The sequence below is a fragment of the Porites lutea genome, chromosome 14, assembly GCF_958299795.1.
Source record: "Porites lutea chromosome 14, jaPorLute2.1, whole genome shotgun sequence".
Classification (NCBI taxonomy): Eukaryota; Metazoa; Cnidaria; class Anthozoa; order Scleractinia; family Poritidae; genus Porites; species Porites lutea.
Window position 1 is genome coordinate 1,952,992 of NC_133214.1, and position 15,529 is coordinate 1,968,520.

Here is a 15,529-nt window from a genome sequence, read left to right on the forward strand (position 1 = left end):
AAACGACTTTGCAGTGAAACGACTTCATTATGCAGCGAAATGACTTTGTAGCGAAACGACTTTTTAGTGAAACGACCGTAATTCCAACGAAACTACATACCAGAACATCTCCATGAAGTATGAGACCTCCTTCAATGGTAATACAGATTCGCTCCATGTCTGGTGTCACGTGACTACAGAAAAAACGAAGAAAAACAGGATATGTAATGAAAATTATGGAGAATGAGTGAGAGTGGCAAAAATGATAACTATAGTTCTGTTCGTCAAAGATAGAAACATAAGAAAACTAACTGCATTAAAAACTTAAACTTACAATACTCCTGAGGTATAGATTAGCTTCAGTCCATCATACACTCGTAAGAACGGCTTGCACCCTAAACATTATGAAACAGAGCAAAATTAACAACAGGTGTTTTGTTCTTTGCCAAATATTAGTTTTAAATTTAAAAAACTAGTTATAGAAAAAAGGATAATTGAATGGAAACAAGAACATTTTATAAGAGTAAAAGGTAAAATTTGGGCAAAGAGACGAGAAACTTGAACTAATTACATGAAACAATTGAAATATTTCAAGTTCTTACCATCTCGTGCATCAAAACTCGGTATTCCATGGATAATAACATGATGAAGAAATATGGGACTGTAAATGGTAAAAAAAAGCAAGCAAGTCATTATTTCATTGGTCATTCATTCATTCATTCATTCATTCAACCATTCATTGTTTCTTTTTATATTTGCCACTTTGAAAATGTGAATGAAACTGGCCCTAGTTAGATTTTGCAAAGACTTCTGTGACTCTGATGATGTACAGGGAAAAAATTGGTCAATCACTGTAATGATCCCAGAGACAATTATTGAGGGACACATTTTGGCTACAGTTCCTTTCTCATTTCTAAAGAGGATATATTCATTCATTTATTCACAAGTCTTCACATGTTATTAAAGACTGCATAACAGACGCTTTATGAGCTAAGCGAGGCAAACGCGGCATTTTGCGCAAAGCACGAGACGAGTGGAGGAGAAACAAATAGAGTGCCTGTTACCAGTTTATTGTTCTGGCTCTTCTGCCCACCTATACCCACAACTGACTGATGGCAGTGATGTCAAAAGGACCAAACAGGCTAATGTTATAAGAGCACCACATGCTACAATGCAGAAGTACTGTACTACAACAAAACCAATTCAGTCTAAACCGAAATAATCTGCCATTTGAGGATTTTAAAAACAAGCAACTATTGTAAGGAAGAAACTGGTCTCCATTTCATTACAAAAACTCAGAAAAACTAATGTGACTTACTCTGTGTTGAGTTTGATCTTTCCATCCAGATAATCACTGAAGTAATGCACATATCTAAAAATGATGGCATCCAAACTGAAGATTAGGTTCCTATTACATATTAGTTAAAAGCATTCATAGTAACTTTCAATATGTGATACTACACACTTATTATTAACAATAAAAAGATTTTGTAATCACACACATAGGTGTTGACAATTCTTTTATAAATCACAGACCTTCTTTGTGATGGCTGAGTAACTCCTCCCAGACTGTCGTCATAGAATCTCTTCATAGCAAACCAGTCGAGAGCAGCCTGAGGACTATAAACCAGTTAACAACACAAGTAAGTAAAGTACAGGGACCCAGTACAGGAAGGTGTAGGTGGAAATCATAAACATCATAGCAAGAGATCTAAAGGTGAGAGAGGAGGGGTAGGGTGGGAGATTGAAGGGGGAGGGGATGAATTGGTGCCAAACATTTTGTTAGCTACCATCAATAGATCTTTTCCAAATTCCACTCCAGTCTTCACACAATCAAACAAGGTCAAGGCATGGGTGAGCAATTTCATACAACGCAATTCACTGTAGTTTGTCACCCCAAGGATTGAGTTGGTGCATTTGTTTATAGGAATTGTGAACAAGGTCTATTGCACTGAAGAATGGCAACTCTGAACTCAATGTCAAAACTCCAAAAATAGGAAACTTAGCCAGTTTTTTACCAGTGCTTGAAAATAAAAAAGATGAAGCTTTAGTCACACATGGATGGCAAAGAATAGGAAAGCTTTCTGTTTTATTGCTTTTTATTGCAGCTACACTTTCGTCAAATTGTTCACAGCATGGGGAAAATAAAAATGCATCATTTTCTTGGTCCAACTAACAACCATGAGATAACTACATTATATTGCCCCTACATTCCTAACATCATGATGTCAAAAATAGTCTGTTCACAGACCCTCTATTTCCTCTTCAAAGTCCGTTGAGCGCGCGTGATAAAAAATAAACCGTGGGGAATTTATTGACCGCAGGCCCAAAGGGGAAGGGGTGGGGGGAAGAAGAAAATAGACGTATGTTATTTATCTTTCTTTCTTACGTTCCACGCTTACCGATGTTTTCTAAAAGAACCAAAAGAAAAATAAAACAACATCTGTATACAGGCTATAGAAGCTGCTTTGGTGTAGTGTATTGTCAAAATGTTACATACAAAATGTAATACAATAAGTAATACAAATGTACCAGTGTACCTTGAACATATCTTGCTGAAGTGCATGTATGCCGCAATAACAACTCCTGTCCTTCCTTTCCCCCCCTAAATAATAATAATAATAAATAATTATTGGATGATGGTTTTGTGATATCCAGAATAATCAAGGTCAAGGTAATTTACTGAGACCTTAATTATTTAGGATATCACAAAAACCGAATCTAATATTATACATTATTTGGAAGAAAATAACGACACGTACACCTAATTTTTTTTTCACAAGGAACCTGAATTGATATTGTTATTGGAAATCATGTATTGAGCGCAACCGACAGATTAGTCAGTTATCTGCTAAATCAGCTGTAGGCTCTTAGCTAATGGGAAGACAGATAGTGAGTTAATACATGAAGGGAATTTGATTATTGATTACACAAAAGGACTCATTTAACAAGACTCATCATACTGGGAAAGGTTTGCAAACCCAGGAGTCGTTTCATAAGTGGGTTGAGTATGATCATCCCAGTGAACGTAGTCCTGAATAGGAAGTCCTGTTGTTGTTAACAGTGACTGACCTTTTGACAACCGGTGCGGCAGTCATCTTCAGAGTCAAAGTGAGTTTAAACTTTAGTTATTGACCTGATTGTTCAAGTAAGTCGCGATGTTGTTGGTCATCTGTCAGTTAAGCCACGATGTTATTGGCTATGAAGACTCATACTGTTTCATGACCAGATGCCTCACATTGTTGATACAAGAATATCAGATGAAAAAACTGTGACTTTGTGATTAACCCTTTAAGCCCCGATATCCACTTCCAAATTCTCCATACTAATTCCTATACATTTCCATTAAGAATTAGTTGAGAGAATTTGAAAAAAGATTGAGGCATTTTTGCTTTGGTGATCATTTTATTAATTCTCATAACCTTTTCTTTTGACAATGCATGGATATTCTTGGGAGAAAATTCATGTTGGTCACCATTACCTTACAATGGACAACTACCACATGGGCAGGATCGCTCTTGAGCCACGAATCAATAGATTTAATGATACTGCAAGATAGATTAGATCAAATTTTAAAAGTATTTTAACAATGCTCTACCCCGCTAGCAGAGTCGCTTCGATCTTTCCCAGATAAGTCGGGAAAGAGGAAGCGATTCTGCCGACATCTTCAAGTTCCTTTGATCTGCCGATCATCCAGCTTTTTGGATGGGTCAGACAAGTTTTATACTGGATAAACCAGTTTTATCTGTGCACGCACGCATATTCTGGAATTTTACTGACTCTTTCTGCGCCCACGCTCCATAGGAAAACAAATAGCTGCTGCTTCAATTTCATGCGGGAATTTTGAGAAAATCATAGATTGAATGTTCACTTTTAGAGGTTCCAAATCCAGAGAAAACACAGCTGCGGAAGGGTGAAAACGAACGCTAACATTTACATTTGCTGACAAATACAGTGCATGCTACGGTAACAGTTTGACTGACGTCGCAGAAAAATTTGAATTTGGAGCATGCTCAAAATGAATTGTCGAGGATGTCGGCAGAGGTTCCTTCCTCTTCCCGACTTATCTAGGAAGATCGAAGGAGACTCTGTTCGCAGGGTAACAATGCTCAAGAAAACAAGAGGGAATTTTTGGTTAAAACTATAATATAATACCAACTTCCTCCAATTTTCATTCAGTACCCTTAACTTGTATGGTTTACCCTATACTCGTAGTTCCAGGAAGCCTATAGTTTATAAGCCCCCGGCTTCTATATAGGCTTCCTTGCCTTTACCACATTTGATCTTCTAAATGATTTAGTTGCAATATTGTATACTATCTCTAATGTATTTCCGTATGCTGTTGTTGTATTTCTGGTTAATGGCAAAATAAATGAAATGAAATGAAATGAAACTTAGACAATCACATCTGATTACCAACCAAGTACAGGAGCTACCCTCATGATCAACTATTAACTTTCATTGTCACATTTGCTAACGGGCCCAGTTAGGGAAAAATCCCGACAAGTGACAGATGGCACAAAAATGGGTTGAAACCACAACAGCGATGAAGACAAGCAGAAAAAAAGACAGTAAAATGCTGACAGGGACATTGCTTCCTCTTAACTATGTGAAGTGACAGCTGGTTTTGAACATGTATACCCCACTAGGAACTGGGCCTCATTTACATGCAGGACCCAGTTGTTCCAAGGCTGATTAGCGCTTAACCCGGGGTTAAATTTAACCTGGGTTTTTTTTTCGAATGTTCAAAAGCATTTTCTCGGATAATTTTCTCTGTTATTTTTAGAGCTTCCAATCATCAACTTGTAGACAAGAAGAATTAAAACTGAAATGCTTTTTAAGCTTTCAAATCTGAATTCAATTCTCGCACTGACCCTGGGTTATCTAACCCAGCTTTGAACAACTCAGCCCAATCTATTATTCCAAACATTTCCACTGCACTAATAATTATTATTTCTACATCTCAACCAGCTTGCAGGCCTACTGACAGTCTAAATATAGAACAAAACTCCTTCCAACAGATGCAGTTAAGTGCATAGAAAGATTTCCAAGGACTACAGTGATAAAAGCAAAAAAAGGATCTTATCTTACCTGCACAGTCTTTCTAATGGTGGGGCTAAATGATCAGGCCAACCAAAATCTAAGACCTGTACAAAAATTAAAGGCAAAATAATCAGTCTCTATCAGGCGGAAACAGGTAAAATTTACTGCCTAAAGTAACACTTTTTACCGCCTACAATGGCCTAGGTTTGCGAAAATTAAAGAAGCACGTTTGGCTCCTAAATTTCCCATTCAGGGCAGGGTCATGTCCCGCACTCCACTTCCCCCCCTGCCTCCAGAAAAGTGCACCTCTGTGGTGCATATTTTTTGCCTTACCGCCTCTTTATGATCCCCAACCTGCTGAGCTAAAATTTAGGGAGAACACTGCGTGCAAAACTATACCATTTGGTAACATCTTCCAAGTGAAAAAATTATTATTATTATTATTATTATTATTATTATTACTATTATTATTATTATTACTGACCTGGTGATTAAGTTTTGATATATCATATCTTCTCTCTGATAAATTAAATACCTAAAATGAAACATTGAACTGCATAAGAACATGAACTTAGTAACTAGTAAGGAATATATACATGTCACAAACCAAGTAACTCATGAAAGGATCTCTACGTCATCACCTTGAAGAATATTAACAAACAGTAAATACTCACATAAAGAAAATTAGAAGGATAGTAATATTAGAAGGCATATTGTACCATATATTTGTCCTGGTGATTCTTTTGCAACAATTTTGCCACCTCTCTGAGGTTATTTCGGTAAGTAGTTTCAAGGCCAGATGCAGGGAATGACATTGCTACATAAAATGAGAGATGAAAATATTTTTCTGTTAAGATGCCAAAAAAAACAACAACACAGTATTGTTTCATCATCTTTAACCATATCAATAATTTACTATTGTCAAAATGAAATGTTATTTCTCTGGTGACTTAGACAATGCTGTAAAAAAATAACTATAAAATGTAGATTGTCAAGATTATAACACTATTGTCCCAATTTTTTTTTTCTCTGGTGACTTAGACAATGCTGTAAAAAAAAAAACTATACAATGTAGATTGTCAAGTTGTCCAGGTATTTATACAGCCCGACAACAATCTTACCAATAATCCTGTCAGTAATGTATGTCAAGTCAAGATCAAAATGTTCATCCACATGCCGCACTCTGTTTCTGTAATATGAAAAAACAAAGACCATTATCATTGTTTGTTTAAGCAGAGTTTTGTTAAAACAGGCAACTAATAAGAAAAATGAAAGATTAATAACTCAACATTTTGGGGTCCTCATGACTCCGTCATCAAGCGAGATAGGAATAATAAATTATTACAATCGAGCAAATGCAAGAGACGAGAAAAACTAATTTTCATTAAGTGAACACTTTGGCCCGCAGGGAACTGGATTGCACATTTAGTGAAGGTGTGAAGTTCTTAATTAAAACCATTTGTTTAACAAGGCAATCAAATTCGCTACTGCATTTAGCCAGGACGCTAAACTGCTCAATAAGTCGCTCAGGTATTATACCATTGTGTTCGTGAGTGTAGTGTTTACAAATTGAAGATGTTTTCTTTCTGTGTTCTTCTACACGCTCGTGTAAGTGTCCACAAATAAATGCCGATACCCAGATGACATCAACATTGTGGCTGCACATGACAAATTTGTACCAACCTTGAGACTCTGTGTCGCATGTGATGACAGATGTTCGTGACAAGGTTTTTGGGAGAAGATGGAACTCGCTGAAATATAAACAAAGAGACAGCTACGATGCACCAAAATAATAATTACATTTTAATGTTTAATTTTCACACCATCTGGTGAATTTATGTGTAAGTTCATTTTTATTAATGGTACACATCTAGGTAAAATACTTACAGTTTTTCTACTAATTTCATCATTGGGCAATGTCTGAAAAAGTGAAAGGAACAGGAACAAAAATAAGAATACTCTCAGGTGACAGCAAGCATGACACTGAAATAAACTCAATCAACCTTAAAAAAAAAAACAACTAAAAATTACAGCAAACACAAGAAAACCATTTTTAATCCTTCTGCTATAAACAAAGGTTCCTTCAGAAACACACAAACTAATAAATCAAGCTGCGGTGGAATGCCCAACTGGTTTGCCTAAATAACTGATGCACCGAGTAAAAAGCCCATGCTGGATTGTGCTACCAATAAGCTAAATGGCAAACTAGAAGATAATCAAGCAATGAAAATGAATTTTAGCCTTCCGGTTGCTATTGTGCATGCACAGCACAGCAAAGATATATGTGGCCAGCAATCAGTCCCATATGAAAATCCCAAAGAGACCAGAGTCAGACTTGGTGGACTTGGTTGAAAATAACCTCTAACTGTACAAACAAAAACCATTTGAACAGTAGATAGCCAGGGTGTTTATTAGGCATCAGAGAACGGAGAATTCTCAGTTTACTATGCACATTTCTCCTGCTAACGTTCGGTAGCCTATGACTATTTTTTATTCAGACATGGAGCCTCTTTCAGAGAATTCTTCTGTAATGTCACACCTTTCCCCTGCTACTAGAATTCTTAATGAAAACCCCTGGATATTTGTGACTCTCTGAATTAGCTTCTTATTAATTCAATCACAACTATAAAAACAGAATACCTTCTCCTGTACTTCCGTTGGAAGGGGACATAAAAGAACCTGTGACATTGTTCAAAAAGAGTAGGGGAGGTAAGCCCCGATGTCATGGTCTATCTGAATTGTGCCGTCATTGGTCTGAGTGGGAGAGGTGTGATCAAAACATGGACTGAAGTGGCTGCAAGAGTGCGCCTTTACATGCTGATGTCCGATCTCACCTCTCTGGTTCCTCCGCAATTCAGCCATTGGCTGCAAGTGAGGAAAGCTGGGACCATTTCTTTTATTTTATTTTTTGGGGGAGTCAAATGACTGAAATATTGATGATAATGTTACCTTGGATTTATTCTGCGCTAAGTTCACTGATCCCTGCCTGTTGCACAACCCCTTGACCTTAAAAAACGCAAACAGTAAAATGTTCAATTACAGAGGTATTGCCAGTTAACTTTGATAGGACCTGAAGGGTTATAGCAGAGCTCTCGGGGACGCACAGTGGAGCACCATGGGTAGGAAAATATGGTAATTTATGCTTCCAAGAAATTTTGGTTCTGAGAAAATCGTCTGAATGGAGTACATACATACGTACGTCCACCCCTTCATGTTAGCGGATGTGAAATGGCACACTTTAAAACTACCGGTGTGTAAAACTTGGTATGGGACATCCATGTTGTGATCAATTGACAGCTGTCAAAAAAGGGTATCTGCTAACCAGTGTCACATGACTGCATCGCAGGCTCGGGTATACAACTCATGGAAGTGATGTAATTTTTTAAAGTTATCTACTGACCAGTTGTTCCTTTTTAATTGATCGCGGGCGCAGGTCAATTTTTTTAAAGGTAGAATTTAGTTTGCTTTCTGCTTACGGCCATTTCCTAAAGCATCCTTCGAGAGCTTCGCTTTTGGCCTTGGCTAAAACTATATATTAACATTGGAAATGTTACAAGTACACAATAGGGTAGTGATATGCAACAAATGCAAAGCTACAAGGAGACAAGATGAATCCCTGAAAACTTGTGGACTTCTTCTAAGTACCTTACATACAGTACAATGAATAGGACAAAACTCATCCTTGTATATTAACGATATACTTACCATTCTTTCACACTTGTCGTGACAATGGTAATTGCAACCTGAAAAATAAGCAACATCATAATACTGAAATTGATATTAAAAAATAACCACATCAGTAAACGAGTAGATTTACTTAATCTAATTCTCTATGTTTGAATTCCCCAAAATACACTCTGTTTGCCCACTATCCCCCCGTCCCCTCTTGTCCCCTCAAATTTGGCATAAACTAATGCTTTTTAAATGGTCCTAGAAGAACTGCAAATTCCTGAGGCCTTTGAAAAGAATAGCCCATGCAAAACTTGGGGGCCAAAAGAGTGTCTTGTTGGAGATGTGAAAAAAGTCAAAGAATTGATCAAATTTGTGCATATTTCTGTCCGTATTTAAATAAAGCTTCACAAGATCTTATTATAGGTAATGCATGCATGTCATTCTCTAATCAACACATTAGACTGCTATGTTGAATTCTTCTATTTGCTTTAATTAACTTATAACATAAACATGTATAAGTATCATTTTACTTTATACTTTTAACATTAGGGGATCAGAGAGATCTCCCCAAAGCAGACATCAAATGGACCGAAAACAAGTGTATGCTTCTCCAAGGTTTTTGTATCATACAAGTTAATATTTAAAGTTTGGACGGGGTAAAGAGTGCATTCAGTGAATACAGAGAGGTGACCATGTTATGTAAAAGGCTTCACAGCGAAGGATTCAGATATAATTTAACAAGAAGAACTGACAGATTGTAGCGGGCCTGTATAATTTAAAGCATAGAGCTTTACCTTTGCATATTTTTCCTTCCCCATCAATATCTTTTCCACAAAAACCACATGGCTCTAGAAGAGCTAAGAGGTCAGACTTGAAGACATGATCACATAGCCGTTGATTTCTGTTAACCTAAAAAGCAAACAAAATGCATGTAAGCTCATCAAGCAAACAAAACTTAATTAAAACGATCAACCTCTCAGAGAAAGGCACAACGTGTTGACCTTTTGGATTCACTGCCAGAGTGCTTGATGGAGTTTTTTAAGGTGGCTCAAACTTTTGAGTCTGTGGACCAAATCCTGTGATGTGACCATTCAAATGAAAGCTTTCCGCCTGTACTTTTACTTGATGCTATTTGTTTTGCAAAATTTTAGAAAATGAAATTTGGAAGTTTGGTCAAAATTTGCGTTTGGCTACATTTGGCAGTGAAAGGGTTAATCCAATAAAAGTACAGACGCTTGCATAGAATTGAACTAAGTGCTTAAAGATCAGACATGCTTAGACAATTAAGCCGACCTGCATCACACGAAAACATATAAATCTTAACTTACTCACAGGATTGTTAAATTTCTTCTCTTGAATGCAAATCTCAACACAATTAATTTGTAACCAAAACTATAACCAAAACCAACTATCTGTAACAGTTTATGAGTGAGCAAAAAATCCAGTATATAGCTAATGATCATTTCATGTTGAAAGTAACCTACTATATGAAACCTTATAGCCTTCTGGAATGACAACATGAATTCCAGCCATATTTCAAAATCAATGTGACACTTATCAACAATTGATTCAAGAGTTTTTAACAATGTGAAATGTCATTGAACTAGTCACTGTTGCACAGGATTAATTTAAGAATTCAAGAATGACAGTCAGAGAACAATGACAAAGTAACATTAAAAATCAAAGTTGTAAAAAATGTAAATGTTGTGGTCCATGGTTTAAATTTTATTATATTTCTTTTGTTTTTTGGGGTATGGTAATGAACGATAATGGCATGGTCATGAATTTGAAACAATGTTTTTTTTTTATAACTCAAGGATAAAATTAAACCACAACATATACATGATGTAGTTCCTTTTCAAATCAAAAAGTTTAAAATGTTTGCAAGGACCTGAGTTACCAGTTTTGAAATATTTAAATTTATTATTGGGTCCGTTTCAATAGTGACCAAAATAATAAAAAAATTAATCGACAACATTTCCAAATTTCATGGTTAAAAAGAAATAGTGCAATGTGAAAGTGCCACCAAAGATGTTTCATTCAAAGGTCACACCACAGGATATCATCGATTTCAAAAGTCATTCACACTGGGGGTGAAAGGGCTAATTTCATAACATGTCTTGTGATCAGAGTCAGAAATGGAAGGGTGGTGATTGGACAAATCCTCCGAGTTGACGGTCATGCTGTTTGATCCTTTCTATGAATCAAGCTGTAATGGGTAGCCAATGTTAACCCTTTAAAGTCCCAATGTCGACTATACAAATCCTTCAGACTGGTCTCCATACATTTCTTTATATTTAATCAATTAGTTAGAAGAATTTGATAAAAGAACATTTTCCTTTTGGTGATCAATTTATTAATTCTCATAACCTATTCTCTTGACAATGTATGGATATTGTCAGGAGAAAATTGATGTTGGTCAGTGTTGGAACTTAAAGGCTTAAGTAGTAAGCTGCCTATAAGATAAGCCATTACACTGATGGACTGGTCAAAAAACAGCCAGTAAAGTCTCAAGGCATTTGGAGACATTTCACATTATGGACAGCAAATGTAACCATTTCAAGGAGGAAATAAATGAGGTCCCAATACAATAAAGTACTTGAAAAACACCAAAATCTCATAATGTCTTAAAAAAACACAAGATCACAGTGTAAAACATAAAATTTTCCATAAAATTGCTCCAAAAACCATTAAACCTCTCTCTTTCTCTTCATTATGATGAAACTAGAATAAAACAAAAGTTTCTCTAAAGTGATAGCGGAATATGGTAAAAATGAAGAAAAATAAATCTATTTAACAGAAGCTTTTATTTAAAACTACTGAGACTACATTCAATCTTCACATGATTATTAGCCAGCAGAGTTGTAAGCAAAAGTTCTGATTATTAAGCAACTCCTATACTGTCAAGGTCAGGATACTGTAACAATATTACAACTCTTAATCTATGTCGAAAAACAAGTGGTTATTATGACACGTTCAAGGCCTAAAAGCAGACAGCCACAAGGCAATTATTAACACAGCATCACACAAGCTGTCCAGCCTTAAAGTAAGGGCACATAAAGTATTTTATAGAATGGTTAACAAAAGCTGAAACAGAGGATGACAACTTGCCAGTCAAAAATTGACAAAAAGGGCCACAAGTTCATTATTTCATATCAAAACTGCCAAGTGTTTATCGTCTTTAAATATTAAGTTGTCACTTCACTTAATTCACTTCACAATGACTGGCCAAACATATTTTAGCTCTGCATAGAGCTGGATAATATTGTACAGTATTCACTTTTTCCCCTTTATTTGAGCAAATACACTATGAAGCTTAATAGATAACTTGATTTTAAAGATGTCAGTGTGTTCCACTGGACTTCATTCTTCTTAGTAAAGTGTAGCTACATAAGAATTCATTCAGAGCTCAGTGTAGTCATACATGTAACTTACCACCATAACTTAACTCTTCTACGTTTCCTGTGTCTCAGAATCTACTCTTCAAATTGGCGATGATTAGTTACTTACAATGTACGTGTACTCAATGAACTGCAAATTTTGGGTTTTAAAGGTTTCATAAGAATTTTTTCTTTAAGTGTAAAGGTCAAAATTTCTTGTTTGCGCATGCTTTAACCTCTTGTGCAACCTCACGTGCATGACCCATTTAGCAGAAATGGTTTGTTGATCACACATGCATCTACATTGTAACACCTCTAGCATGCAACAAAAAAATACAACAGAACCATCTGAAATTCAACAATTTTTGTTCTGATTTATTAACACATTTTCTGTTTTTCATGGTTTGTGTTTTCAAGAGCCAGCGCTGTCAACTGAACATTGAGAGGAAGTGTACGTTATGATGTATTGAATTAATTTTTGTTATAATCAATTTTTATTAGCAGTTTTGTCAAGATGAAGGTAAAAACTACTTGACTTTTATAGCCCTTGCAAAAAAATTCTGCTCCTCGAGGGAGTACCTTTGGTGAATTTGCATTGTATTTCACTTAAAAGAGGGCAGACAGTATTAGAAGTACAGTGTGTTATTTCACAATATTATTATTATTATGCTGCTTATTGACTAGTTTGTTTGAATTCGCTTTGTTTGTTGCTTGCTTTCTGGGCATGCCAACATGAAATTAATTCTCAAAGGGTTTAGTTTAAACCACCAAGTAAAATATTGCTATTAATGCAGCGTTATACCACAAAACAGATCAATGAACAGGAAAACTTAAAATGTTTGTATTGACCTGAAACTGACCAGTCAAAAGACCAAGAAAACAAAAGTTGGGTCGCTCAAGTCTGTGATCGGGCTGGTCAATATAATGTCCATAATTCGATAAGCTGTTATTTTCAGCCTTGGAAAGCAATTTTTCACTCTATGACTAGTACTGTCACTTCATTATTTACTTACTCCTAAATTTTAAATATATATATTTTTCTTTTTTGCATATATTGCCTGGCTTGAACATGGCTTGCTTTGTTAAGAATGTACTATGGGAGACAAAATTGGGCATATGTAATCAAGGGGATTTGACCAAATCAAAGAGTTATGAGTGACCTATTAATAAAATCCTTCAATTAATTGACATAACCAGGACACCGACTCACTTGATTACTTATCACTTCTCAGCTAATTCATTAGTAGGTAACAGGGCATGTTAAGAAGTCATTCTTTGCAACAGAATATTTGCCATGACCAGATATTGAGGTTTTAAAGTAAATAGAACAACATTTGTTTATAAATAACTCATCATTCACAGTTTTATTATTTTGACTACAAAGCAGTTAAATTTCTAGACCAAAATAAATATTTGGCATTCATATGCTAATAAGGCATTTTGTTGCCTGAAGTGATTTGAGGGTTAATTTAATTTAACTGAAGCGGGAATAAAAAGGTCAAATACGAGGAAAGAATCAGATTAATAGATTTCAAAAAAAGTTAATTCGATACAAAGCAACACTGAGAAGGCGCATGGTCTTTAGAAAAACTCGATCAAAGAATCGTATTACAAAATACCTAATCAAATATGTGTGGACCTAACATAGTTCGGTAGATTCCAGCTTTTTGCTTATATGAGCTTTGAGGGTTAACTTAGTATTGAAAGGGTGACCACAGCGCCGCGGATGCAAAATATTTCAGACGATTTTCATAAAAAATATTTTGCTCAAGAAACCTTCCAGCCAGTTTTCATTAGAATACGCGAGGCAGTTATCGAAAAAGAAAATTATATTTATTTCAACATGATAGTAAGTTACTTCAGGTACAGCTAAAAGTTAGTTAAGTCTTTTTTTAAATTTTATTTTAATTTTCCTTAGACAAATACGCTTACATATTTTCACGCGTAGGACTTGCAAATTCTGAGACCCCTTACCGACTTTCAAACTATCAGCAAAATGGCGGCGAATAAATATAATGAGAATATTATTGACATTTTGTTATAGAATTATCACTGCAGCAGAACATCCTGATGTTCACGTTAAAGCGCAAAACAGCGTTTAAATTGAGTTATCCCTGAATGTTTTTCCCTAATGAACGAACGCCTTGGGCAAGAGACTAGCTTCTAAAAGCAAAACCCGCTGCGAAGCGAATACAAACACCCGCGTAGAATCGCCATATACAAGCTCATCTCAAACGATAAGCAGTCGGAAAATATCAAATAGTGAAAAACACAAACCTGAGATGTAGAATTTGACGGAGTATCATCGAGAATTTCCTCATAATCATTCGAAGTCTTTGATCCGCGCACGCTTGAGGTGTTTGGCGCATGAAAATTCAACCAGTGGTCTTGTAGTTTTACGGCACCCGGAAAATCTACCAAACATGCCGGGCAAATAAAGCCTTCCAGAGAAGTAGCTGCAGCTATGTTCATTCCATTCAAAACTTTTCTAATGGCCGTTAACTGCAGTTATTATTGAAGCACACACAGACACGTTTCTCTGAAAACGGATATACGTACCGTGTTGGTTTGATATGTTATCGCTCATTAATAAATATTAATGAGTTATCAAAAAGATTAATAACATTCCGCTGGTTGTTGATTGCGGGAAGCGGAAACAGCCGAAAATATTGTACGACAAGAAAAAGGAAAATTAAAAGCTTTAACGGCTTTATTTACAGTAGAATTTCCGTCAGTCTTGTTGACCACCGGGTTCGAATTTATTCTAATATATTCACCCGCACGAACACTTCAATGGTCTTCAATCCTCACATCGAGGAACTCTCTAGCTTGTTCCTTCCTTGGAGCTCCTTAGGGTTACGAGACTTTGCAAAGGTGAGCAAAAAAAACTAAAAAGCAAAAGCTTACTAGTTCACTTACTTTTACTACTCCTAGTTCTCCTCAGACTTCAGCCAGGAACTTCTGGTTTAGTATATTCCTATAAATATACTTAATTAAACTTTTAAACGGTTTTCCAAAAAACTCTTAGTTTTGAAAAGACGGAAACTGGTTTTATCGTTTAGAGCAGAGTTTTGGCGCGAATTATTCTCAGCGAAAAGAAGTTTAGAACTTAACGAAAAAAATTGACATAAAATGAATTAAACATTTTCCCACAACTAAACCCCGTAGACAATCGAAGCGGCACGAAGAGGAGGCAGAGCGCTCTCTTTGGAGCGTCTCTAGTACTAGAGGTAGCTGCTTGCCAGCCTGGACCTATAAAGTCAGGAACTGCGCCAATGTTCCTCCAAGTTGTCATCCAAGCCACGCAAAGGTCTGGCAGTACTTTAGTCAAGAATACCTTTCTCCCTTTCCCAGGGGCGGATCCAGAAAATTCAGAGAGGGGTTGCAGGGACACTTGCCCACTTGCAAGCTACATAGATAATTTTTTTAATTTTTCTGAGAATTCTAGAAAAACA

The 15,529-nt window shown here is 36.1% G+C and overlaps 1 protein-coding gene across 9 annotated transcripts in view; it reads right to left on the reverse strand.

Moving 5' to 3' along the window:
* Positions 1–14,648, reverse strand: part of LOC140924589 (tensin-3-like) — a 49,907-nt gene extending 35,259 nt beyond the window's left edge. For 8 of the 9 annotated variants that reach the window (XM_073374610.1, XM_073374608.1, XM_073374609.1 and 5 more), the window contains exons 1-17: positions 14,352–14,648; positions 9,489–9,603; positions 8,728–8,765; positions 7,972–8,028; positions 6,910–6,942; positions 6,706–6,773; positions 6,144–6,211; positions 5,742–5,839; positions 5,507–5,557; positions 5,071–5,126; positions 3,461–3,527; positions 2,520–2,584; positions 1,516–1,599; positions 1,298–1,351; positions 582–640; positions 314–374; positions 101–173 (exon numbers count right to left, since the gene is read on the reverse strand). In XM_073374610.1, the coding sequence (XP_073230711.1) occupies positions 101–173; positions 314–374; positions 582–640; positions 1,298–1,351; positions 1,516–1,599; positions 2,520–2,584; positions 3,461–3,527; positions 5,071–5,126; positions 5,507–5,557; positions 5,742–5,839; positions 6,144–6,211; positions 6,706–6,773; positions 6,910–6,942; positions 7,972–8,028; positions 8,728–8,765; positions 9,489–9,603; positions 14,352–14,546 (1,242 nt within the window). In that variant the 5' untranslated portion in view covers positions 14,547–14,648. Of the gene's footprint in view, positions 1–100; positions 174–313; positions 375–581; positions 641–1,297; positions 1,352–1,515; positions 1,600–2,519; positions 2,585–3,460; positions 3,528–5,070; positions 5,127–5,506; positions 5,558–5,741; positions 5,840–6,143; positions 6,212–6,705; positions 6,774–6,909; positions 6,943–7,971; positions 8,029–8,727; positions 8,766–9,488; positions 9,604–14,351 lie in introns of those variants that run through there. The other variant, XM_073374613.1, reaches the window with a different exon arrangement.
* Positions 14,649–15,529: the final 881 nt, after the last annotated feature.